Source organism: Panthera uncia, chromosome E1 (assembly GCF_023721935.1).
Source record: "Panthera uncia isolate 11264 chromosome E1, Puncia_PCG_1.0, whole genome shotgun sequence".
In the NCBI taxonomy this organism is placed as follows: domain Eukaryota; kingdom Metazoa; phylum Chordata; class Mammalia; order Carnivora; family Felidae; genus Panthera; species Panthera uncia.
The window spans coordinates 5,692,692-5,718,318 of record NC_064814.1 but is presented as its reverse complement, the minus strand read 5'-3'; the positions used below and the strand labels follow the sequence as shown (position 1 = coordinate 5,718,318).

The 25,627-nt window shown below is 57.4% G+C and overlaps 1 protein-coding gene across 8 annotated transcripts in view; it reads left to right on the top strand.

The window, feature by feature from the left end:
- Positions 1 to 25,627, top strand: part of TMEM94 (transmembrane protein 94) — a 34,020-nt gene that overhangs the window by 7,050 nt on the left and 1,343 nt on the right. Inside the window, exons 2-31 of one of the 8 annotated variants that reach the window (XM_049635735.1) lie at positions 3,304 to 3,433; positions 12,711 to 12,830; positions 13,169 to 13,296; positions 13,518 to 13,654; positions 15,339 to 15,541; positions 15,916 to 16,067; positions 16,445 to 16,547; positions 16,770 to 16,856; positions 17,131 to 17,247; positions 17,559 to 17,615; positions 17,871 to 17,975; positions 18,118 to 18,270; positions 18,504 to 18,713; positions 19,167 to 19,482; positions 19,961 to 20,134; positions 20,530 to 20,632; positions 20,757 to 20,974; positions 21,674 to 21,855; positions 21,945 to 22,083; positions 22,343 to 22,458; positions 22,587 to 22,686; positions 22,939 to 23,047; positions 23,243 to 23,432; positions 23,658 to 23,735; positions 24,024 to 24,109; positions 24,371 to 24,452; positions 24,696 to 24,844; positions 24,935 to 25,029; positions 25,138 to 25,231; positions 25,414 to 25,584. In XM_049635735.1, coding sequence (XP_049491692.1) covers positions 3,410 to 3,433; positions 12,711 to 12,830; positions 13,169 to 13,296; positions 13,518 to 13,654; positions 15,339 to 15,541; positions 15,916 to 16,067; positions 16,445 to 16,547; positions 16,770 to 16,856; positions 17,131 to 17,247; positions 17,559 to 17,615; positions 17,871 to 17,975; positions 18,118 to 18,270; positions 18,504 to 18,713; positions 19,167 to 19,482; positions 19,961 to 20,134; positions 20,530 to 20,632; positions 20,757 to 20,974; positions 21,674 to 21,855; positions 21,945 to 22,083; positions 22,343 to 22,458; positions 22,587 to 22,686; positions 22,939 to 23,047; positions 23,243 to 23,432; positions 23,658 to 23,735; positions 24,024 to 24,109; positions 24,371 to 24,452; positions 24,696 to 24,844; positions 24,935 to 25,029; positions 25,138 to 25,231; positions 25,414 to 25,584 — 3,998 coding nt within the window. In that variant the 5' untranslated portion in view covers positions 3,304 to 3,409. Of the gene's footprint in view, positions 1 to 3,303; positions 3,434 to 6,856; positions 7,452 to 12,710; positions 12,831 to 13,168; positions 13,297 to 13,517; positions 13,655 to 15,338; positions 15,542 to 15,915; positions 16,068 to 16,444; positions 16,548 to 16,769; positions 16,857 to 17,130; positions 17,248 to 17,558; positions 17,616 to 17,870; positions 17,976 to 18,117; positions 18,283 to 18,503; positions 18,714 to 19,166; positions 19,483 to 19,960; positions 20,135 to 20,529; positions 20,633 to 20,756; positions 20,975 to 21,673; positions 21,856 to 21,944; positions 22,084 to 22,342; positions 22,459 to 22,586; positions 22,687 to 22,938; positions 23,048 to 23,242; positions 23,433 to 23,657; positions 23,736 to 24,023; positions 24,110 to 24,370; positions 24,453 to 24,695; positions 24,845 to 24,934; positions 25,030 to 25,137; positions 25,232 to 25,413; positions 25,585 to 25,627 lie in introns of those variants that run through there. The other 7 variants (XM_049635734.1, XM_049635737.1, XM_049635733.1 and 4 more) reach the window with 7 other exon arrangements.

Below are 25,627 nucleotides of genomic sequence, written 5' to 3'. Positions count from 1 at the left end.
TTGTTTCCAGTTTTGGGCTATTTTGAATAAAGATGCTATGAACATTTGTATAAAGTTCTTTTTGAAGAAGTATGTTTTCATTACTAGGATATATAGTGAATGTATACTTAACTTTCTTAGAAACTGCCAAAATGTTTTCCAGAGTGATTGTACCATGTTACATTCCCATCAACAATTTATGGGTTCATATCCTCACCAACACTAAATATTGTCAGTCTTTTTCATTTTAGGCATTCCAATAGGGTATGTATGGGTATTAATATTGATAAACATGAATATATTAATATAAATTTTAACATTTAATTATTTAAACATTAAATGTTAATATTGAGTCTTCCAATCTATGAACATGGTATATCTCTCCATTTATTTAGGTCTTGAATTTCTCTCAATAGTGTATAGGCCATATATAATAATTTTTAATGTTTATTTATTTATTTTTGAGAGAGAGAGAGAGAGAGAGAGAGAGAGAACAAGCAAGGGAGGGGCAGAGAGAGAGGGAGACAGAATCTGAAGGAGGCTTCAGGCTCCAAGCTGTCAACACAGAGTCCGATGTGGGGCTCAAATCCACAAACTGTGAGATCATGACCTGAGCCGAAGTTGGATGCTTAATTGACTGAGCCAACCAGGGGCCCCTTACATATATATTTTAAAAAGTCATCCCTAAGTATTTTGTGGGGTTTTTTTTTTGGTGCTATTGTAAGTGATATTGAAAGTGTCCTATTTTTCTATATTTCATTATAGCACGTACAAATTTAATTTATATTTGTATTTTGTATTTTGACCTGTATCTTGTAACCTTGCACACTTATATGTTCTATTCCTTAGAATTTTTTCATATATTATCTAGCCTTCTGCAAATAAAGACAGTTTCACATATTTCTTTACAATCTTTATGCCTTTCATTTCTTTTCCTTTTTTTTTTTTTTTTTTTTTTTTTTTTAATAATTTTTCTCTAGGCCCAGTGTGGGGCTTGAACTCATGACTCCGAGATCAAGAGTCGTACGCTCTACTGACTGAGCCAGCCAGGCACCCCTGTTCTCCTTACTTCTGAGTCTTTATTCTTCACCTAGGTGGCACTTTGTTCATATTTCTTATTTCTTGGTGATAGTAATGGCAAGTATTTATTAACACCTACCATATGCTAAATACTGTACTAGACCCTTTGCATATAATATTTTATGTAATTCTTGTTCCTTCTTTGTGAAATAGGCATCATTCTATGAACAAGGACCCTGAGGCTCAGAGAGACAAGTAATTGGCCAAGGTGATTTGGCAGTTGATACATGTTGGAGCCAGGATTTGAACCAGGGGTATTTGGCTTTGAAGCCTGTGCTTTCTTTCACATTGGACGAGGGGTAGAACTGGCCCTTTAAGGATCTAGCTGCTGGTTTCAGATCAGGCAGTTGAGGACCATTCTTTCCCAGAATCCCATGTATGGAGTGATGGGAAAACAGAGACTCTTAGAAATATGTCCTGCTCCTGGCTGCCCTCTCTGAACACTGTGGTTCCAGCTGGCCGCAAAGTTATTTCACTCTCGTCGTGTTGGCAGAAGGAGTTAAGCACAATCCCCATCTGGCTTCTGGTGCCTTGTTTTGTGTGGCAGCTACCTCATCCAGCCCCTGCTGGGATGGGGCGTATGGGGAGCTTGCTCTGTACGCTGTACTCGTAAACATGGCCTGGGCTGCGTGAGTCAGAGCGGCCTTGGGGAGACGTGGATTCAGCCGCTCAGGATCCCATTTCAGTTGGCTGCCAAGGACCAAATGTCACTGCACTGCGAGGCCACTTCCAGTGTCACTGTCTGTCTCTGACCCTCTGGGGCTGGCTCACTCGGCTCTGAAAGCCTCGGCTGCAAAGGCAGGCGTAGGGAGAGGTGTGGAAGCACAGACGCGTGAGGTCAGCCCTGGTGCTGCCATGAGAGGAATCACACGGGGTCCTAGAGTGGAGTGGGTGACTGCAGAGCCTAGGCCTCCTGGCTGGGGTCCCCTGGACACAGCTTTTTTTTTTGTTTCTAGACAGCTCTTTTATGGATCATTTCTCCCAGGCTCTGACCAGCTCCTCTTAACAAGGCTTTGCTACAGGCCCCAGAAAGAACTGCCCTAGTCAGCAGGTTGGTGCTTACTCCACAAGGAGTCACTGGGCACCGAACCAGATTACTCAGTGGCACCCTACCCAAACACTCCCTGGTCTGAAACCTTTACAGTGTGCCGGCTGCCAGGATGGATGGGTGACAGTCAGGGGTTGTGTGGGGAGGTAGGGCTAGCCTTCATTTTCCAGATTGTCGTCGAGATCGGATCACCCGTCCTGGTAGGTGTGTGCCCAGGTGCCCGTTGAGCGCTGCCCTATCAGCAAAGCACACAAGAGGTTCGGCTACGTGACACGTGGGCACGTGTGTGTGGACACGTGTGTGGGCATGTATGTGCGGGCATACATGTACGTGGGGGGGGGCGTGTTTGTGGGCATGTGGGGGGGTTCCGGTTACCTTAATGCTCACTTTTATTTATTTATTTGTTAAAAAAAAAATTTTTTTTTTAAATCTTAAGTAGGTTCCATGCCCAATGTGGGGCTTGAACTCACGACCCTGATATCAGCAGTTGCATGCTCTACTGACTGAGCCAGCCAGGCGCCCCCTAACTTTTATTTATTTTTAAAATGAATGAATGAATGAATGAATTTCCCTGATCTTTTTTTTTTTTTTTTTTAATTTTTTTTTTTTCAACATTTTTTATTTATTTTTGGGACAGAGAGAGACAGAGCATGAACGGGGGAGGGGCAGAGAGAGAGGGAGACACAGAATCGGAAACAGGCTCCAGGCTCCGAGCCATCAGCCCAGAGCCTGACGCGGGGCTCGAACTCACGGACCGCGAGATCGTGACCTGGCTGAAGTCGGACGCTTAACCGACTGCGCCACCCAGGCGCCCCTTTTTTTTTTTTTTTAAGTGTTTATTTATTTAAGTAATCTCTACACCCAACGCGCGGCTCAAATTCAAAACTGAGCCAGCTGGGTATCCCTCATCTTTACTTTCTAAAAAGCTGAGAAATCAACGTTTTTCCTGCTTGCCGGAAGTCTGTGAGTTAGAGTACATGCGGAGCAAAACATAGTGTGCCTCCGAAAATGAGGGCTCACAGAGGGGAAACTTCACCCCTCCGGCGTGGCCTGGGCAGGACCGGCCGGGCTCTGGTGCCCAGGGGTCAAGTCTTTCCCACGTAGTGCTCTGTTGTATAGACGACACCGTCGTGTTTCTCAGTAGCTGCTTGTTCAACAACCTGGACTCATGGGATCTCTTCTGTCTTTCTCCCCAGATGCCATGACTGTGACGGAGTCACTGGGCCTTGTACATGCTGGGGAGGAGCCTTCCTTTTGGGGGTGATCACATTCATCTGGGCATGCCTGCAGTACTCTGGGCCCATGGATCTGAAGGAGAAGCACGTGGTAGGCCATGCTCGGTTCCCTTATGGGTATTGTCTGTGTGCCTCTGTTGGACTCTCCCTACTTGTGTTTGCCTGGGGGGTCCTCACTGGGGGAGGCTTTAAGCCAAAAGTGACAGGGGGTGTGTGGCTCTGAGGATTGGGGTACGGGATGGTGACCCCCCCTGAGAGGGTGCTGTCGCTGGGCTGGGAAGCGCTCTGGGAGCCGGGAGCACAGGACAAGGGGTCGACCAGTTAGCGCAGCGGCATGGGAGCAGGTTTCTGATTTGGGTTGGCGCCAAGCCAGTCTTCCACTTCTTGCCCAGGGGTGTGTAATTTCGTTGGTTTGCTCTTTGTAGGGCTCTGCCCCAACCTGCTGAGCCATGTTGAGTACTGTTGGGCACCCTCTCTGTGGTTAGAGAAGAGCTCCCCAGTCAGACTCCAAACACAGCTGCGTAACCAGCTGGAGGTGAGAGCCAGGAGGCCCAGGCATCTGCGAGGTCGGCCCCCCCCTTCCTCCTCATTGCCTGACGCAGGTACACCTCCCAGCCTCCAGGTACACTGCCTTCTCCTGGCATCGGTCTGCCGTCAATCAGAGTATCCCTCTCCCGTGACGGAGACCACCCCGGCAGAGGGCCTTCCGTCTCTTGTCTGGACTTCTGCCACAGCTTCCCACGGGTCCCTCTGTCTCTGATCTCCTTCCTCCACTTGCTGTCAGATGAAGGTATCCAGAATGCAGAGATGGCCTTTTGTCCCCTCTGCTTAAAAGTCACCAGTGGGTCCACACCACCTGCTGAAACCTTGGGTGTGGTGGGCAGAGCCCTCCGTAATCCACTGCTGCCTGTTGGCCCAGTGTCCCTAGCCTCCCCCGCCGTGGTCTTTAGCACTAGTAATTCTGAATGCTTCAGAGTTTGGGCACACCGTCCACGTTTAGGCTCCTATTTTTTTTTTTTTTCCTGACAAACTCCTGCTATTCTTTCTTCAAGAGCCATCACCTTCTCCTGATAAGTCCTCCCTCCCCTCCAGAGGACCCTCTTTCCAGCAGTCATAGTCCCTCCGCCACTGTGCCCACCACACGGTATCGAAACAACCTGTCGGTCCCACTTGATCCCAGTGTCCCTGACTCCTAGCCTAGAGCCTGGCATGCAGCAAAGGCTTAGGAAATATTTATCAGCTTGAACTTATGGATAGTGATCTTCCTGCCAAAGAGATCTTGGAAGGTCTGGAGAGGGAGCTGTGGGTCTGCACGCTGGGTCCCTGGTGGAGCCTGGCTGACTGCTGGCTCGTTCAGTTCCAGGCTTCACATGCCTCTGGGCCAGCTGTGGAAGAGCTTGTAGGCCTGAACCTGAAGCAGGTATGTTCAGCGTCCTGTTCACAGATGCCTCTGGCTGCTCTCCAGGGGTCCATCCTAGTAGGATTGGCACAGAGGGAAAGCTACTAGCCTGGCTGCAAGGGTGCTGTATACAGCTGTAAGAGCTGTGCACTGTTCAATTCCAGGGAGCACCCCCTTGAAGCTTTGATATTGTGTGATATGGTGGCCTGCCTGGGTGAGGCTGAGTGTCTCAAAACAGAGGACGGTGTTGTCCTCTGGTTCCAGCGTGTTGCTGAAACACCAGGTTTCTAGTGAATTGGGGAAACAAAGTTCTGTGATCCAGCCAGCGGGCTGGCTTCTCTCTCGAGCCTGAGTAAGAACACTTGAGAGCCCAAGATGGTTAGGTCTCAGGGGTCATTTTTCCTAGAGAATTTTTCTTTATTCTCGTCTTTGTCCTTCTGGAGAGATGAGTCCTGTCCTAGAAACATCATCAGCTGCATTCATGGAACCCTTCCTTTGGGTTGGTGGAGCTCTAGGCCGTGGGGAGGTAGCCCCTGGCTTGGAGACGCTTACAGTCCAGCTGAGGAACTGACGGTACAAGCAGTTAAGAAATAGAACTGGACACGGTTTCTACCGGAGGCGCCTCCTCGTGAGTTGTATACATGGGCTTGTAAAGATCACCCCGGGTGGCCTCCAAGAGTCAGGGCTTCTCAGAGGCATGGGAACAAAGAGAGCTGGATGGCAGAGGTTGATGGAAAGGGCCCGTCGTCCCCTGGCTGTAGCCCAGGATCAGCTTGGCTGTTGCCGGTTGATTTTTTTTCTCCCCCCGCTCCCCTTCATGACCTACTGGTCCTCATTGTCCCCGTCAGAACCTTATCTCCTCGGTTCCGGGTCCGCTGTGGAGGAGGTGCTGTGGCAGTGAGCGCCTGGGCTTCTGTTTCTTGGGTGCAGCGATCCCTTTTCACTTGCTGAGGCTGGCAGTGTGGGAAGGGGCGGGGTGGGAGAGGGCCTCATTGGGGTCCCGCTGAGCCGCTGGCTTAGACCCTATGAGCTGTTCTTTCCAGGGCCCAGCGCACAGCAGGGAGAGTGCTTGCTTAGTTGTGGTGCCCACAGAGCAGGGCCCTGGCAGAAAGCAGAAAGGGAAAGTGTCTCCTGGGAGCAGGGGACAGGGGGATGCCAGCCTCTTCCTGGCGGTTTGCTAAGGCTACGGCCCACTGCACTGCTGCCTCCTCCACCCCCTGGCCTGCACCTCGCGGAGACTTCCCGCCCTTAACCTCTGGACTGCCTGGCCCCTCCTTTTCTGCTCCTGTTCAGATCTGGATTTGGCAGAGGAGGGGGGGCGGGGAGGGGGCTGCGCTGGGTCGGGGGAGGAGAGAGGCGGAATTGAACTCAGCCGAGGCTCTCTCTTCCCCTCCCTGCAGCTGGAGATGGTGTTGTTGGTGTTGTTGGTGTTGTCTAGGAAACAGGGCCCTGGAGAAAAGTGTTCAGGCTCTCTAGTTATTGGACCTGTTGGGCTGCTTCGTCTCCCTTGGGGTTTTACAGCCCCTTCCTAAAGGTGGCCTGGACGCAGGCCGAGAAATTTGCGGTCCACTCCCAAGGCCTTTTGAGGGTCTGCACTGAGAGCTGCCCGTGTGTCAAATTCGGGGGTCCCAGTGCTCGTGGAGCCCCAGGTCACTGGCTGGGAGATGAGGGCCCATGTCCGCAGGGGTCTCCTGTCCCAGAAGCTCTTTGGCAGGTATGTCTAAATGTGACTGCGTGATTATCAGCTGCTGGCCCATCTCTGCTGTTGGGGTTCCTCGCCCCAACCTGGTGGGAAGGTGTTAGGTCTTAGGTATTGGAACCCTCAGAAGCCCTTCCTGTCTGCTGGCTCCTCCCCCTTCAGCTGGATTCTCGCACTGGATTCTTCCGCCTGATTCCGGGCCCCGTGCTCTGCCTCTTAGAAGCCACGGCTCCAGGCTTCTCAATGGCCTGTCCTTCCCCTCCACACGGATGTGCTGCTATTAATAACTGGCAAGTCCCCCCTCCCCTCCTTCCTGCAGCTAGAACTGTGGGAAGAGCTGTTGCTGGCGTGGCTCCATTCGGGGAGTCTCTGAGCGTTTCGGGGGAGCTCTCATGGATGGCGGGCGCCCACCTTGCCCAGTGAGTTGGGGGCCAAGGAGAGGTGGTCCGGGGGGAGAGTCCAGGTACCCCTGGGGGCCACGGTTGCCCCCAGGTTCCAGCAGCCACCTCCTGCACGGCCTCTCCTCCCCATGCATGCACAGCCCCTTGGCCGCGGGTGCCCCTGCACTCACCCCTCGGTGGCCTCTGATGAATGGACCAAGCTCCTGGGCATCTGGCAGAGCATCTACAAACTTTCTCCTCTCAGCCCGGCTCCTCCCTCCCCCCTGCTCGCCTCTCCCTCCCTCCCACGCCCGCCGGCCGCCGTTGTAGCACTGCCTCCTCCTCCCTCCCTAAATCTGCAGCGTGACTGGAAATAGGCTGAATTAATCAGCAGGCTGAAGCTCCGCTCTGCACGGATCCGGATCCGCTGCGGCTCCGGCTCCTAGCTCCCCAGCCCTCGCCTCTCTTTCTCTCTCCTCTCACCCTCTCCCTCTCCCCCTTCCTGTCTCTTCTCCTCTCTGCTTGAGGGTGGTGGTGGAAGTTCTGTAGTTGACTTCTGTGGCTCAGGCTCTCCCCCATGCTCTTTAAGCAGACAGAGCTATGGATGCCCCATCGGGGCAAATGCACCAAAGTGAGTATATGCCAACTTGGTTTTATATTTCTGTTACAAACGCCTTGTTCTCTGCTTTGGGTGCACGGCTTTGACTTAGCAATTTGCGCCAGTCTTGAAGATGGGTGCCGAACCGCAGGCAGCTCAGGTTATGAGGTAGCTGGGACTGAGGAAGGAGGCTGAGAATGGGAGCCACAATGCCCGTGTGTCCAGGGAGCTGCCAGCCAGGCTTCCGAGGCACCCAGAGTAGGACTGGAGCTGAGTGTCCCAGTGGGGCATCCTATCGAGTTATGCTGGGACCTGGGTCTCCATGCACAGGTGACGGGAAGCCCTGGGCCTGGAAGCCACCCCTCCTTGGGGCCAGCAAGGGTTTTTTGTTTTGTTTTGTTTTTCCCCCCCGGATCACATGGGTCATTGAGGTAGGAGCAACCAGGGCCAGGCTGATTTCTTCCTCAGTCTGGGTGGTCGCAGGAGGAAGAAGATGGGTTGATGGGTCGAAGCGCCAAGGTCAGCATGCGCCCGGAAGAGGAAGAAGCTGGGGGCTTTGCTTTGCCTGGCTGAAGACAAGGCTGATTTGTGTCTGGCCATGCTCAGAAGAGATTTATCGTGGCTACTAAAAAGGACCAGCTTCAGTGATTTAGGCACTATGTGGGTCCCCTCCCCACCTGCACAGGCTAAGAAAGCTGTGACCTGGGGACTTGGTTCAAGGGCCAGCCAGTTCTAATTAGTGGCTATCTGCTGTTGTCAAGGCTAAGGGTCCCCGTCTATGTTTGTAACCTATCTACCTGAGCCTCTGGGACCTGGTTTCTGCTCCCCAAATAGGTGGAGTGGGAAGGAAAAGAGCAGCTGTGTGGACCTGTGAGGAGTCCTGAAAGGACAAGGGCTGGGGGCCGGGGACTTGTGGCTCCGGGCCACCTGGGAAACCTGACCGAGGTGGTGCGGGAGAGCTCAGGGGTGTTAGTTCTGGAAAGGCTTGTTAGACTGACCCAGATGCTCTGCGTCAGGCCCTGCAGATCTGGTCCTGTTCAGTAGCGGGTTTTTTTTTACAGTTCTGATTTGATGGATAGAGTCCTCTCCCCACCCTTCCGCTCCTTTAAAGCCCCATGCCCTCCCCGTGTCCCCCCTTTGATGACGGAGCAGGCAGGAGAAGTGCAGCTCATGAGGGGCATTTGTGGCCAGCATCCCCTGAGCCTGGGTTTCGTAGGGGCTCAAGCTACTCTGTTGGGTCCGCTTGAGTCTGACATTTAAAACGGCGGGATGGGGTTGCTTCTACCTGTAAAGCATCGGTGTGAGTGGGGAGGCAGGAGCCTGCCTCTGGTGTGGAGATCTCGACCAGCCATCCTGCCTCACCCTGGGAACGTCTTGGGAGGTGTCTGGCGGTGGGGCGGAGTGGCAGATTTTGAGCATCTGGAAGCAGGAAGAATCTCTTACTCCCTGTGGGTACTTAAGGCTGGGGCAGCTTTCTTGGCCCTGTGGACAAGAAAAGCAGACCTTCGGGTGGCGTGTGTACGAGTCAGGTCCTTCTTTCTCAAACCAACCATACGCATCCGTGTACAGGGTCCCCCCCTGGCGCCCAGCCTCACTCGTGTATTGAGAAAGGCCGGCGGGGCCAGCTCGCGCGTGGCCCTTTCTTAATTTCCCTTGAAGATGCCCAAGTTCCGCCAAGTTCCTCGGCTTTGGCTCTCACGTTGCAGCAGGGAAGGTGCCGTGAGAGAAAACTGATTTTACCTGCAACCGGACTCTCCCGCTGGAGACAGGGTGAGGTGTTGCTGTTCCGTGTCAGCGAGGGGGCCATGGCATTTAGATGAGCGTGGCTGGGGCCAGGCAGAGGAGGCTGGCCCAGAAGGCTGTGTCCTCGCCCCAGGGCCTACCTGTACGGGCAGGCACTTTCTTCGGGAAGCATGTAATTACAGAATGGCTACTTTTCCTCTGCTGTGCTGTCTTTAATCGCCAGTCTGGAGCTGGTGTTCCTGGCCAGACACAACATGCGTGGGCAGACACACACAGTCCGTTCCGCAGGCCTCTGCTGGCCCTGACCCAGGAGCACTTTGCCCTCTGGCCCATACCTCCCACACCTGGAGACGCCTGGAGAACAGCAGTGTGCAGGTCCCAGGAAGCCGGGTGCAGAGAGAAAGGGAATCAGTTTCTGGGTTGTGGAAGGGGAAGCCCTGGGTTTGGGGGCACCTGGCATGAGGCAGCGGATGTCAGGACAGCCACAGGGCAAGCAGAGGGGAACTGCGGGTGTCCAAAGTCTAAAAGCCTGGCTGGAGGAGGGGCGCCACCCTGGTTCCCTGGTTGCTCCTCTTAGCCCTTGCCTGCCTTCCTGAGCATGGTCCGCATCCCAGACCCAGCAGCTTCCCATGTGACCTGCAGCCCCCTGGGATTTATCCAGCCCTCCCTCTGTCCTGCCCAATCCCCATCTCTTTGGCGGGCAGCCTTTCTACCTCTGCAGGCCAGCCCTTCCCTGCCTCCGGGAGGTTTTCTCACTGCAGCGTTCCTGGAGGCCCTGGCAAGTCCGTCTTGGGAAGCTTCACGTCTCCCCCTGCGGAGAGGGAGCTCATAAAGCTCCTGGGGGAGAAGTGGGCAGGGGTGGAGGGGTGGTGTGGGAGGCCCTGTGTACCCAACTTCTTCTTCCCTGGCCCAAATCTTCTTCTTCCCTGGCCCAGGCATCACGCCCTGGGCCAGTCCCTTAGACATGAGAAGGCCTCGGGTCTCCTTTTCCTTTCTTCCTCCCCTCCCCCACCCCCGTGCAGGAGTCAGGGAAGCAGACGTACAGACCTCAGCCTTACCTGACACTCATTTGTCCTGGACCACGGCTTTTCAGGAAGGTCCCAGGATCTCTGCCAGAGGGAGGTGGATGCTCTGGAGTATATATTTACCCTTGCTAGGGTACGGGCCCTCTGCCCAGAGGGCCATTTCTTCCTGAGCTGAAATACCCAGTTATCCCCTCTGGGAAGAAGCAGCTCTTATCTTCATAATCCCCCAAAGCCAGCATGGAGAGTGGGGATTAGGGGAGATTTAGGCAAGGGATCTGGGAAGTCTTGGGGCCAGGTTTGCTCTGGAGCCCGTCCTCATTTCTCGGACTGAGAAAGCTGGCAATGGGCCAGTGTGGGGGCTCCAGTCAGGTGGGTCCTACCAGGGCGGGTCTGCAGCCGGGGGACACTGCCCCCATGCAGCATCCCATTCTAGTAATGGAGACGTGTGTCCTGTGAAGGACGAGGCTGCCAAGGAGAGGGCTGGATATGGAGACAGGCACAGAGGAGGAAGTCTGGAACATTAGTGGGCAAAGCCAGGGCAGACCCCAGGGAAGGCGGGTGTGGAGTAGGGGAGGGCAATGGGCCGAGGCAGCCAGGGCGTCACCAGCTCAGCCACCCTTGATCAAGACTCAGTAGATGACCTCAGTCCCTTTCTTGACGCCCCAAGTCTAGGGCTTTGCTCCTTTTACTCAAGAACCTTTCCTGGTGGGAGCTCACACTGGTGCTCTTGGGATGGCCCTGGGAAAGACCCAGTTCTCCCCCAGCCCTCCTTTCCCCGGGAGTGTTCTTTTTCCCAGGACCCCCGACCGGGGGATCTGTGCATCAGATTCAATGGGTGCACCAATCCCAACTTCTGAAGTTTTGATTCAGTGGATTTGGGTGGGACCTGGGCATCCACCTTTTTAGAAGCTGCAGGTGTTTCTGCTAGAGATCCCCGGCTGACAACCCCTGATGGAGATGTCACTGGGATCCCAGAATCCATGCGTGCATTCATTCAGCAAGTGTTCACTGAGCTGCTGCCGTGTGCCAGGCCCTGTCTTAGCAGTTGGCTGCAGGGGTGTGTGGAGATGGAAGAATTCAGACCTGTTTTCAGGGAACTGACAGCCAGGTGGGAGAGCCAGACAAGTACATCTATAATGACAGTTCTCCATGACGCAGACTGTGAGCCAGGTTGTCCAGTGTGCTATTGGAATACAAACCTCTCCTGTAAGTGCAGCCCTTGGTTTTGGGAAAATTTCCCAGAGCAGGTGATCTTTGAGCTGAGTCTTGAAGGGGGAGTAAGAGTTGTCTGGGGCAGGCAGGGTGTTGTTGGTAGGAAAATGCAGAAAGGTACTCGCCCATCAGCTAGGAGAGCATGGCTTGCGTCAGGAGTGGAAGAAATGCCGGAAAGGGGACTGGAGAACTAGCAGATCGCAGATCATGCTTTGGAGTCTGGGCTTGATTGGCAAGATAAACGCGGTCAGTTGATCTGATGTCTGCTACTGTGGCTGGATGTCACAGTTGGTTTGGAAAAGGTAGAGACTGGAGAGGGGGAAGGGGAGGTAGGGTTGGGGGGAGGGGGCGGTCACTGCAGGAGCTGTGCTGTCTGGGCCCGGAAGGGCCACATTCCAGGGTTTTGGATGAAACCACTCCTGGGCCCTGTGAAACAGCAGTACAGCAGTTGAGTAAACAGGCCGGAATTCAGGGCAGTGGTCAGGCTAGAGGTAAACTTCAGGAATTGTAAGCTTGGTGGTGATGAGCAACTACTCCATGATGGTGGCTGAGGTTGCCCTGGAAACTTATATGAATTTGTTGAGATGCCTTAGGGTGGGCTGTGGGGTTAGATGGACAGGAAAGAAAAGCCAGTCAGAGAAGGAGAAGACAGGAGCGAAACCCAGGAATGGGGCTGTCAATAAGAAGAGGCCAGGCTGGGGTCACACAGGACAACGTGGGTGGTCCCCGGTGTTGCCCAGGACCACCCCCATCCGTGCCCCGTTCCACCACCCTCGGTGACGTGACAGTCGTCCCTTTCCTGGGAGCAGCTGTCTTTTGTCTGAGATTGTGTCCTTCCCGATGCTGGAGCATCCTCCCTTCTGTGAAATGGTGGAAACAGAAGATCGTGGGTTTTTTTCTTAATGCTTTTACTAGGAACAATGAAGAGACAGCGTCTCTTTGTTAGTTGTCCTCTCCCTGCTTAAAAACACACTATGTTTCGGCCTGTGAAATATAAAGACGGCAGCAGAGGTAGAGGGGAGGTGAGGGGCCAGATCGGTGCGAGGGGTGGGGAGATGCTGATGGCCTTGGAAGGTGGGTTAGGAAACCCTGAGTAGAGAGAGTTTCGGGTCTGTTTCTGTTTTAAACTTGGCCTTGAGGAGTAGGGGATTTTTAACGTGGTGGAGATTTGAGCCAACACCCTGAGGGCTGGGACTAGTGGAGGAAGAGGAGGGAGGATTCAGGGGGGAGGGATGAGGGAAGGCCACTCCAGGCAGTGACTGGGGGGGGGGGTGCCCAGAGAGATGCTGAGGGCCTTCTGCTTCCCTCCCAGGGCGAGCCACCCTTGGCCCTGGGCCTGTCCACCCGGAAGGCCCTCAGCATCCTGAAGGAGCAGCTCGAGGCGGTGCTGGAAGGACACCTGAAGGAACGGAAGAAATGTCTCACGTGGAAGGTGAAGGAAGCTTTTTCACAGGGAGCCCAGAGCCTGAGTGGGATGGCGGAGAGGCGTGGGAGGCCCGTGACTCTCCCGGTGACCCTGGGCTGCCTCGCAGACTCATGTCCTGGGTGCACTTGGCGCAGGAGCCCGGGAGGAGACCGAGGCAGCCCTGGGGGGGAGGGGGGGGCGGGCAGGGGGGAGCGGCCAGTCGGTCGGAGGGCTGGGGCAGGGTCAAGCAGCTGTGGAAGGTGGCCAGATTCCAGCAGGATGCTGCGTCCCGGCTCCTTCCCCGGGCCCTCGCTCCCCGCCGCCCTTCCTCACCTCCTCACCTCCTCACCTCCTCACCTCCTCAGGAGATGTGGAGGAGCAGCTTCCTGCACCACAGTAACCGCTGCTCCTGCTTCCACTGGCCGGGGGCCTCGCTCATGCTGCTGGCGGTGCTGCTGCTGCTGGGCTGCCACGGGGGCCAGCCGGCGGGCAGGTGAGCTCCCTCCCTCCTCCGGGCCGCCCCCCCCCCCCCCCCCCCCCCCCGCCTCAGGTTCAGCATGTCTGCCCCCCACCCCACCCCCAAGTCCGGGTTGTTAGGAATCCTCAGTCCCTTGGCTGGCTGCTGGCAGCACCAGAACCAGACACGCTTTCCAGAAGGGGCCGGGGCGGGGCGCCCCTCTCCCTGCTAGAACCCCCTTCACTCCTTCCTGCCAGCCACGGGGCCGAGCTGGTGAGCGCCTCGGCGCTGTGCCTCCTGCTCCTTCTCAACCTCATCCTCATCGGGCGGCAAGATCGGCTGAAGCGCAGGGAGGTAGAGCGGAGGCTCCGAGGGATCATTGACCAAATCCAAGGTGAGGCCAGGGGTCAGGCGTGCCGGGCGGGAAAGAGTGCCCTGTGATGCGTCGGAGCCCTGTGAGCTCTTCTCCCGAGTCCCAGCCAGGAGCCCGGCACACGGGTGGTCAGCGTTCTGGCGGCTGTTGGCGTCAAGAGAGTGAGAAGGCTCACCTGCCCTCTTTTGAACAGGACAGTGATAGCCAGGGACAGCTAGGCGCATGCAGGTGGTGGCCTGGGCACGGCACGCAGGCCTGCTAACGGTGGGAGACTAACAGAGAAGACCCTCTCTTGGCAGGAGAACAGTGAGATTTTTCCCTTCCACGTCTGTCTTGTCCAGTGGTACTGGGCCAGGGCAGGTGGGAAGATGGGCCGGAGAAGTCTAAGACCTGCAAGAATCAGGGGTGGGGGCCCGGAGCCGGGAGCCCCAAATGGAGCAGCCCTGATCCTAAAGAAGGGAGTTGCTCGGTCAGATTTCTGCTTGTCCTTTCATTCAGGTAGTGGTTACGCCCCAGCTATGGATCAGGGGTGGTAGGTTCTTCTGAGAGACGGTGGTTCCCACTTCCCAAGGGCATGTGGTCTTGTAAGAGAAACACCCGTTGTCTGAGACCTTTCTCTAACTGTACTGGGCAGCAGACATTTGAATGCTAAATGAGGGGATGCCTGGGTGGCTCAGTTGGTTGAGTGTCTGACTCTTGATTTTGGCTGAGGTCATGATCCCAGGGTCATGGGATCGAGTCCCATGTCGAGCTCTGTGCTGAGCATGGAGACTGGTTAAGATTCTCTTCCTGTCTCCCTCTGCCCCTCTCCCCCACTTGCATTCTCTATCTAAAATAAAAAAAAAAAATTTAAATTGTTGTAAATAAATAAATAAATAAATAAATGCTAAGTGAGAAGACGTTGCTTCATTCTGAAATGACCAATGAGTTGCAGCCATGTGCCAGGCACAGGAAGTGACTGAGAAAGATGGGCCCTGCCCTCCGAGAGCTTAGTCTCTTGCTCAGGAAGCATCCATGGCTCCCTGTTGCTCATCAAAGCATCCCAGAAACTCTGGCCCAGGCTCCAACCTTCCTCTCCAGCCTCTTCTCCTGCTACTCACCCTCACGTGAAAAGTACTCCCCAGTCCTAAAACCACTGCGGACTTCCCTGCTTCTGTGCCTCCATCCTGCTGTCCTGCCTGCCCTGCTCCTCCCTCACTCGGCTCTAACTGAAGATCTTGCCCCTCCTTCAGGACCCACCCTTTTGCCCTGAAGCCACCTCTGATCACATCAGCTCCTCTGTGCTCCCTGCAGCACGGGGATCTTTCCTAACACTCTGAGCACATGCTTGCCTTGCTTTGGTGTTATCTGCCCACATGCATCTCTCTTTTCGGTTATGGCTCCTCAAGGGCAGGGACTGTGTCTTCTTTGATCTTTGCACCCCTCAAAGCCCTCGGCCATGGTTGTGAAATGTCTTTGAATGGAACGGGGCTACAAAGAAGAAGAGCTTCAGGTGTTCAGAGGCCTTGGCAGTGCCTGGGCTGGAGCGGTGGGAAAGGCTTCACAGGGGAGGTGACCTTGGGCGAGTCGGAGTGAATGGTGTGGGTTGCGGCAAACCTTCTGGGAAAGGAAGGAGAAAGAAGGCCGCGCTCCATGGTGTGTGCTGCTGGGTGGCTGGGGTGTGGGGCTGTGGGTGAGGTGCTTTTCCTCTTTCCATTCTCGTCAGATGCGCTCAGGGATGGCAAGGAGATCAAGTGGCCGGATGCCATGTACCCAGACCTCCACATGCCCTTTGCACCATCCTGGTCCCTGCACTGGGCGTACAGAGATGGACATCTGGTCAACCTGCCAGTTAGCCTGTTGGTGGAAGGAGACATCATAGCTCTGAGGCCCGGCCAGGAATCGTTCGCCTCTCTGAGGGGGATCAAGGTAGCTCAGGACTTTTCTCCTCCCCTGGAAATGCCGTGGGAGCATCCACAGGCAATGGTGGGAGGGCCCCAGGGCTTAATCCTGAAGCTTCCTGGCCAGCTCACAGGCTTCTTGGCAAGGGCTCTTAGGAGAACAGAGAAGGGCTAGAATATTTTTCTCCTTCTTGGCCTGTTCTTTCTTTTCTCTGCCCCTTAAGCTTGTGGGAATCCAGTTCCACAGCTGCCCCCAACCCTCCGCCCCACAGCTGACTCTTTGCTAACTGATGGTCCCTAACCCAATGAACTGCTTCCATTTAGCTGGAATTGTCAAGGAAGGGTGGCTTCCCAATGAACCTGTTAATTGCCCTCAACCTCCTCCCCCTTCCTCCCTGGCAGGATGATGAACACATTGTCTTAGAGCCCGGAGACCTGTTTCCCCCTTTCTCTCCACCCCCTTCCCCCAGGGGAGAAGTGAAGAAAGGGCCACAGAACCCCCAGCAGCACCGACTCTTCCGCGTCCTTGAGACCCCGGTGATTGACAACATCAGGTAGGGTTGCTGCCCTGCCTTCTTTCTGTCCCCTGACTTCTCCTCGTCCCTAGTGGCTCTGTGAGCTGGGGACAGGGGGTGGGTGACGAGGAGCCTTGTTTACGCTGAGGTTCCCTTAGGGCAGGCACCTCTATGGGGTCTTTTCTTTAGTGTCTCATGAGCATTCCTAGACTGGGTGATTGTTCCTCTCCCCCCCTGTTGGAACTCTGAGGGGACGTCTCTGGAGGCTGCCCCAGACCCCTCTCTTGGGGGGCGGGGGACTTGGTGGGGGCCAGGGAATAGGAGAGATTGCCTGACTCAGTGATGCCCCGTAAAGGTGCATGTTTCTGGCCTCTTCCTGAGAGTTTGCACAACTGTAGGGTCACCCCTTTCTGCAGGTGGTGCCTGGACATGGCCCTGTCCCGCCCAGTCACTGCTCTGGACAACGAGCGGTTCACGGTGCAGTCGGTGATGTTGCACTACGCTGTGCCTGTGGTCCTGGTGCGTGAGGCGGGCCGCGCGGGGCAGGGGAGAGGGCCAAGGAAAAGGGGGAGCCTCAGGGCCAGATTCAGGTGAGCGTGTGAGTGAAGACAGGGATCCCAGAGTGAGCTGGCCAGTGCTGGGGTTGGGGGCGTGTGAGTGGGCAGAGGAAAGGGAACCTTAGAGCCCGAGTGTCTCTCTGGGTGGCGGGGGCTAAGGCTGCACCTCTCCTGTGCCCCAAAGGCCGGCTTCCTCATCACCAACGCCCTGCGCTTTATGCTGAATGCCCCTGGGGTCACGTCCTGGCAGTACACCCTCCTCCAGCTACAGGTAACCCCCACCGTATCCCGACTGTCTTGCTTTGCACTTTCTGTGGCGCCTGGGTCCCCTCACGGCGCCCTGACTGTTCCTTCCTCTCTGTGGCCCCAGGGTCCCTCAGGCTTCAAACTTAAGAATGCCTGCTTTCCTTCTTCTCTTCTTGCCCTGGACAGCTGTCCCTTTCTACTCAGGGAATGGCTTCAGGGCCGGGGAAGCCCTTCCCTCCCTCCCTCCTTCCAGGCCAGCAGCTCCTTGGGAGCCTTCAGTGTGGTTCACGCTTTCCCAGGTGAACGGCGTCCTGCCCGTCCTCCCCCTGCTCTTTCCAGCCCTCTGGGTTCTGGCGACCGCCTGTGGAGAAGCCCGCGTCCTGGCTCAGATGAGCAAGGCCTCTCCCAGCTCCTTGGTAGGTTGTTCCAAGGCATCTGGGGGACAGTGCGAAAAGAATACAAACCAGGAGCAAAAAGCGGGTGCCCAGCGAATGGGTGCAGACTGCGGGCCCGGCATGTGGGCAGGACTTGGGCAGCTCTCCAGGCCAGGCCTGGGAGAGGCCGGTGAGCGTCTGTCCTGGCGCTCAGCAGACAGGGGATTCGGGGACTGCCCGGGTGTCCTTTACCAACGGCGTTGGGAGCCTTGCTGGCATGGGGCCCCCCACCTTCCAGCTCGGAGGCCTGTGTGAGGGTGGCCCCCTGAGCCGGCTCCCTCTTCTCTGCGCAGCTGGCCAAGTTCTCGGAGGACACTCTCAGCAGCTATACAGAAGCCGTCTCCTCTCAGGTATGCTCACCTGGGACACCTTTGGTCCCAGGCCTCCGTAGGCACCGACCTGACCTCCCTCAAGCTGGCCCCTTGTGGAACCCTGGGGCTCCCCTGCCTTGTGGCCATTGAGTCTCCTGTCTCATGAGGGCAGTGCGCTTTGCCCAGACAAATGCCTCTCCAACCCCAACTTCCTGGCATCCCTGCACTGTTTCCTCTGTTGGCCCCAGAGGCTATCTCTAGGGAAATAATGCTGGACTTTGCCTCTTCCGCCAGGAAATGCTACGCTGCATTTGGGGTCACTTCCTGCGGGTGATCCAGGGGACGTCGCCGACGCTGAGCCATAGTTCCAGCCTGTTGCACAGCTTGGGCTCTGTCACGGTGAGGCTGGGCCCCGTGGGAGGACCCCGCCTCAGCTGGCCTGCCGCCTGGCTATGTGTGGGGTGCCTTTCTGCCACTTACGTGGACCCTGGCAAGTTGGGGAATGCCAAGCCTCCTTCCCGATTCCTGTCTCTCCCTGCAGGTCCTATGCTGTGTGGACAAACAGGGGATCCTGTCGTGGCCAAACCCCAGCCCGGAGACCGTGTTGTTCTTCAGTGGGAAGGTGGAGCCCCCACACAGCAGCCACGAGGACCTAACGGATGACCTGTCCACCCGCTCCTTCTGCCACCCCGAGGTAGAGGAGGAGGTATGGCCGGCTCCCGGGGACCCAGCTCTGGGCCCGGCCGGTGGCCTCGGGGAGGGTGAGGCTAAGAGGGAGAAGGACGGCTCGAGCACCATTAGGATCTGCTGGGCAGTTGAGGCGGAGCCCCCACAGCCAGCAGTGAAGGGACATAACCGCCCTGCCTCCTTGGTCCGTGGCAGCTGTTGGGACCCCAGTCCGAGGCCTGTGCTCCTTGTTCTCTTCAGCCCCACGAACGAGATGCCCTCCTGGCTGGCTCCCTGAACACTTCCCTGCACCTTTCCAATGAGCAGGAACGCGGTGACTGGCCCGGTGATGGTCCCAAGCCCCCTGAATTCTACTCTCACCACAAAGCACACGGCCGCAGCAAACACCCATCCGGCTCCAATGTGAGCTTCAGCAGGGACACAGAGGGTGGTGAAGAAGAGCCTGGCAAGGTGAGAGGAAGGTGGAGAGCAGCCGTGGGGTGTCCCGGCCTCCCTGCCGAAGAGGCTATGGGGCGCAGATGTCACGGCCTCCGTTCCCAGGCCACCAGGCTTGGCCAGGCAGGGCCGCCTCCCAAGGCCTCACCTGGGACCCTTCCGGGAAGTAGGCCCTTTCTCCCTTTCTGGATTTCGCAGATGGTAATTGGTCGGGGCGAGGCCCTTTCTCCTAGTTACCACCTTCTAAAGACAGAAAGCTGGCGGCTTCCTCTAAAATATTTCCACCCGCCTGAAAGAGATCCTTCATTGTTCCCTCCCTGGCCTGGGTACTGCCATCGTTGGGGATAGCTACTAGAAGCAGCTGAAGGCCAGCAAGGGCAGGGAAAGGGTGTCGGGGAGGGATGCACAGAGCGTGAGCACGAACCCTCCAGTCTGACGCTGTCCTCTCCCCTCCACGTTTTCCTTGAGGCCCAGCCCGGGCTGGAGGGCGAGCCGTACGAAGCGGAGGACTTCGTGTGTGACTACCACCTGGAGATGCTGAGCCTGTCGCAGGACCAGCAGAACCCCTCCTGCATCCAGTTCGATGACTCCAACTGGCAGCTGCACCTTACCTCCCTGAAGCCCCTGGGTCTCAACGTGCTGCTGAACTTGTGTAACGCCAGCGTCACGGAGCGGCTGTGCCGGTTCTCAGACCACCTGTGCAACATCGCCCTGCAGGAGAGCCACAGCGCCGTCCTGCCCGTGCACGTACCCTGGGGCCTCTGCGAGCTGGCCCGCCTCATAGGTACGCTGGCCGCCGCTTCCGAACCTGCTGGTGCCCCATGGCCGCATGGAGAACGCCGTCAGCCCTCTTAGCTTCTTTTTTTTTTTTTTTTACTGTTTATTTATTTTGAGAGAGAGAATGCAAGCAGGGGAGGAGCAGAGAGAGGGAGAGAGAATCCCAAGCAAGCTCCGTGCTGTCAGCACAGAGCCTGATGTGGGGCTCGAACTCATGAACTGTGAAATCATGACCTGAGCCAAAATCGAGTCGGACGCTCAACCAACTGAGCCAGCCAGCACCCCAGCCCTCTTAGGCTCTGACCACCCCCTTTAACCAGGCACCGTTCGGTAGTGCTTCCTCATCTCGTCTGGGAAAGTAACCAACAGAGGGATGAGCAGGGGACAGGAAGCAGCCCAGCCTGACTGGGCTTGTCTCCGTGCCAGGGAGGGCGGTGCAGGTGCTTCCTCCCGGACACTCTGAGTTGCTATCCCTCCCCCTGCAGGCTTCACTCCTGGGGCCAAGGAGCTCTTCAAACAGGAAAACCACCTTGCACTCTACCGCCTCCCCAGTGCCGAGATGGTGAAGGAAACCTCGCTGGGAAGGCTCTCCTGTGTCACCAAGCGGCGCCCCCCCCTCAGCCACATGATCAGCCTCTTCATCAAGGACACCACCACCAGTGAGCCTTCCAGGCTTGGCCAACATCAGGCCAGACCTTCCTGGAGCTTGGCAGGGCGGAGCTTCTTTTAGGCATCCCTCTTTAGGGGCAGCCCAGGCAGATGAGCTCTAGATAACGTCCCGAGTCTTCTTTGCACGTGGCAGGGATTGGATTTGGGGACTGGGGCTGGGATGGCGTGGCCACAGGGGCCGGGACTGTTTGAAGGACGGGCGGCCTAGTGTCTGCATCACAAGCCCGGCACCTCCCACACAAGCCTGGGGCATTGTGTGGAGACCCCCAAGGTCTCCTTAGCACCCTTCTCGAGGATGGCAGGGTGTTCCCTGAGTGAGTGAGCCGGGAGGAGGGCAGCGGTGGCTTGGGGCACTCACGGCTCGGCCTCTTCCTCCCTGCCTCAGGTACAGAACAGATGCTATCCCATGGCACGGCGGACGTGGTCTTAGAGGCCTGCACAGACTTCTGGGACGGGGCCGACATCTACCCTCTTTCGGGTTCTGACAGGTGGGTGAGGAGGCACACGCCAGTGCTGGTCGCAGACCGCCCTGCCATCTGCCTTCCCGCCGGCCCACGGGCAGGGGGGCATCTCAGGACTGCTCGCCTCACTCCTGCCCTGCTTCCCTGGCAGAAAGAAAGTGCTGGATTTCTACCAGCGAGCCTGCTTGTCTGGCTACTGCTCTGCCTTTGCCTACAAGCCCATGAGCTGCGCCCTGTCCTCTCAACTCAACGGCAAGTGCATTGAGCTGGTGCAGGCGCCTGGCCAAAGCAGCATCTTCACCATGTGCGAGCTGCCCAGCACTGTCCCCATCAAGCTCAACACCCGCCGCAACAGCTGGAGCTCTGACGGTACCGTGCACGTCCGTCCCTGTGGGGGCCCCGAGTGGGGAGGGCTTCCGGAGGGCTGTGGAGTCCATCATAGCAGAGGGGACAGTGGGCGCAGCATCAAGGTGGCACTCACCGCCTGGTGATGTGGGCCAGTCCCTTAGCCTTCTCGTGGATAGGTAGGTGCTTGCTCTGGTCTCCTCTCCTCACAGGTTTCTTGTGACACTCCGGTGGGATACTGGATAGCAAAGGGCTTTCTTTGAAAGTTATAAAATAGCAGTATTTATAGAACATTGGCCTTACTTGAACCAGACAAAAGGCCAGGTCACAACCCTGCTGAAACAGAGGGACTCAGAGCCACCCTGCCCCTCCCCACTCCACCAAACAGACAGACTCACAGGGGTCTTATGACCCAAAAGACCATGAATCGAGGCCATTGCTGAGAGTGAGGGCAGCCCCCTAGCCTTGGACCAGGGCTGGACTCTATCGTTACTCCTGAGGATTGTCACCTGACTGATGAGTACCTCTCGTTGTCTTCTCCTGTGTCCGTTGGCTCCTTTGTATGTCTTGGCTGTGTGTGTGCGTGGCTGTGTGTGGTCCCCTGGGGCCCACGTGCTCATTGATTTGGGTGTGGCATCTGTGTGTGTGGCCTGGGCCGCCTCCTGGAATCTGCTGGTTCCTGGGTGTTCCTGGCCGGGCTCTGTGCCTTGTGCCTACCTGAAGAAGGGATCGGGGAGGTGCTGGAGAAGGAAGACTGTATGCAGGCCCTGAGCGGCCAGATCTTCATGGGCATGGTGTCCTCCCAGTACCAGGCCCGGCTGGACATCGTGCGCCTCATCGACGGGCTGGTCAATGCCTGCATCCGCTTCGTCTACTTCTCTTTGGAGGATGAGCTCAAAAGCAAGGTGGGGAGAGCCACCCCTCTCTGCTGCCCCTGATGCTTTCTCCCATGGGCTTGTGGGCCCATCTGTTCGTGGCCATCTGCCTTTTGCAGGTGTTTGCAGAAAAGATGGGCCTGGAGACAGGTTGGAACTGCCACATCTCTCTCACGCCCAATGGGGACATGCCTGGCTCTGAGATCCCCCCCTCCAGCCCTAGCCATGCTGGCTCCCTGCATGATGACCTGAATCAGGGTAAGGGCGAAGTTTTGTGGTGGGGACGAGGTGGGTGTGGGCACTTCTCTCCTGGGAGCTACAGCTAGAAAGAGCCTCCGTAGATCCTTCCTGATAAGTACATTCCCTTGGAAAATGGCTCTCGTCTCCCCGCGGTAACAACAGTTGACAGCGAAGGAGAGGAGACCCAGATGCAGGAAGTTCTCTGCCGTCTTCAGGGCAAGGAAAGGCCCCCAGAAAGGCTGACTCCAAGGTGAAGGACAGGCTTTCATCTCCACAGTGTCCCGAGACGATGCAGAAGGGCTCCTTCTGATGGAGGAGGAGGGTCACTCTGACCTCATTAGCTTCCAGCCGACAGACAGTGACCTCCCCAGCTTCCTGGAGGACTGCAACCGGGTATGACGGCAGGGTCTGTGCCCCTTCACCCCCAGAGGTAGCTGAATCGCTGGCCCCGAGAAGGGGGGCAGGGAGGGACGGACCCTTCTCCCCAATCCTGAGGCTCCTGGCATCTCTGCTCTCTCCAGGCCAAGCTGCCCCGAGGCATCCACCAGGTGCGTCCCCACCTGCAGAACATTGACAACGTGCCCCTGCTAGTGCCCCTGTTCACCGACTGTACCCCCGAGAGTGAGTACCATAGAGGAATCTGGGCTGGACGAGCTGGGGAATCCAGGGGGCTGGAGCTGTGGGTGTGCCCTTTCTAGGGAGTCAGAAGTGACAATCGTTCCATGATATTCATCCTCCTGGGGGTAGGATTGTCCCCAAGAGGGGCCTGCTTCCCCTGTCTCCTGCTCTCCTGCCCCGTGGGTCTCTTCCCAGAGCCTCACACAGGGCTCCGCCTACCTGACTCTTGTGCCCCCTGACTGCACCCCACCCCAGCCATGTGTGAGATGATCAAGATCATGCAGGAATATGGGGAGGTGACCTGCTGCCTGGGCAGCTCTGCCAACCTCAGGAACAGTTGCCTTTTCCTCCAGAGCGACATCAGGTCAGGATGACATCCTAGAGCGGGGGCTTACACGGGCTGGGGCATGTTCCATGGCTGATCTTGCCCTAATTGGGACCGAGGGACCTGGACATGGTGGAAAGAGAGGGAGCAGGTGCTTGCCTAGTCCTATGGGCGATGGGATGGGGTCTTTGCGGAGTGTCGCTGAGGGGTATGCTTTGCCCCTGCGCCGAGCAGCATCGCCCTGGATCCCCTGTACCCATCCCGCTGCTCCTGGGAGACCTTTGGCTACGCCACCAGCACCAGCATGGCCCAGGCCTCGGATGGCCTTTCTCCCCTGCAGCTCTCGGGGCAGCTCAACAGCCTGCCCTGCTCCCTGACATTTCGCCAAGAAGAGACCATCAGCATCATCCGGCTCATTGAGCAGGTGGGGGCTCGGGAAGGCGGTGGGACGTGGGGCCTGCATGGGGTGGGGAATAGTGACACAGGCTCCACCTGGGCTCCCTGGGGCAGATGTACCTGCAAGAGAGCCTTTCCCGGGCACTGTTATTTGCCTCCACCCTTTCCTAGCAGGAGCATCTGGGGCATCTGGCTCTTGGCTGAGATCTGTCAGCTGTAGGCCTGGCCACAATCTGTCCCTCCCGGTCCCTAGGCTCGGCACGCCACCTATGGCATTCGCAAGTGCTTCCTCTTCCTGCTGCAATGCCAGTTGACTCTCGTGGTCATCCAGGTGAGGTGGGGCTGGCACAGGCATTGCCCCTCCCCCGCCCGCTTCCCCCCGCCCAGGGCCAGTTGAGTCTGAGGTGGCAGTTCCGGGGGATGCGGCACAGCCTAGGGGCCCCCGAGCCTCTGTGAAACCCCTGGGCTTTCGGTAATGATCCCATCAGCAGAATAGTGGCCCCTGTGGCCCCGGCTCCCCTGGGCACCTCTCTGGGCACAGGGCCAGGCGGTCCTGGGGCTCCAGGCATCACACTGTTCGCTAGAATCTAATCATGCTTCCTGGGCTCTCCTGGTCCAGTTCCTGTCTTGTCTGGTTCAGCTGCCACCGCTGCTGAGTACCACTGACATCCTGTGGCTGTCCTGCTTTTGCTACCCTCTGCTCAGGTGAGAGTCATTCTGCCCCTCCGTGCCCAGGCAGGCAGGGTTGGGATATCCCCGAGCAGCCCCAGGAGCCCAGGTTCCGTGAGACCCGCTTAGTGCTCACGTCTCCTGGTGCAGAGGGCACTGGGGGGCTCTCTCTCCTTCGTCTTATCCCATCTGCTCAGACCTCCCCTCGCGTCCCAAAACTCCCGAAAGGCTACCCATGTGGGAATCGGGGGACAGAAGGCCACAGTCGCCACGCTTCACCAAGTCCCTGCTTTTCAGCATCTCTCTGCTGGGAAAGCCCCCGCATAGCTCCGTCATGTCTATGGCCACGGGGAAGAACCTTCAGTCCATTCCTAGGAAGGTGAGCCACGTGGAGCCCTGGGAGCCTGGGCCTTTCCTGAGGGACGGGTGCGTGGAGGGGACGGGGCCTCGGGGGAGAGGTAGGGGCCTCCATCAGGACTTCCGCCAACCGCAGGGGAGGTGGCGGTGTGGAGCCGGGAAGCGTCCTCCGCGCCTGGGCCTGCCCGTGTCCTGGAGGGCCCGCCGCGCCTGGTGCCGGAGGGGCCGCTGCCGTGGGGGTGACCGGCCTCCCTCTTCTCTGCAGACCCAGCAATACTTCCTGCTCTGCTTCTCGCTCAAATTCAGCCTCACCGTCAGCTCGTGCCTCATCTGCTTTGGCTTCACGCTGCAGAGCTTCTGTGACAGCTCCCGGGCCCGCAACCTCACCAACTGCTCCTCCATCATGCTGGGCAGGTGGGTCCTGACCCCACCCCCACCCCCGCCCGCCCCCTGCGCACTTTCCCGGGGCCCAGAGGGGGCTGAGTCCACCCCTTGCTTTGGCAGTCATGCCGACACAGCTCCAGCCTGGTTTGACGACTTTGCCAACGGGCTGCTGACGGCCCAGAAGCTCACGGCGGCCCTGACCGTCCTGCACACGGGTGAGAGGCTCCCAGGGAGGGGGCCGGTGGCGGCCGGTGGGGCACCCCGGGGGCAAGGCCTCGGCCGGTGGGAAGTCTAACACCGCCCGCTGGCCCTGTTTTCTCCAGTCTTCATTTCTATCACCCACGTGCATCGCACCAAGCCCCTGTGGAGAAAGAGCCCCTTGACAAACCTCTGGTGGGCCGTGACGGTGCCCGTGGTGTGAGTATCTCCGGGTGGAGGTGGGGGAGGGGCAGGGGACTTTGGCAGAGACTAGGGGGCTCGAAGGCAGGAGTTGAGCCAGAGGTTGAGTGCTGTCCCCCTTGAGCTACTCGTACTGGGAAAAGCAGGGCGGGAGGCAAGAAGAGGCAGGTTCACGCAGGGCTGTCACTTCCCCCCTGCAGCCTGCTGGGGCAGGTGGGCCAGACGGCAGTGGACCTACAGCTGTGGACGCACAGGGACAGCCGTATCCACTTTGGCCTGGAGGACGTGCCTCTGCTGACATGGCTCCTGGGCTGCCTCTCCCTGGTCCTTGTGGTGGTCACCAACGAGATCGTGAAGCTGCATGAGATTCGGTGAGCTGCCAACTGGGCACTCCCTCCAGGGTCAGGCGCGTTC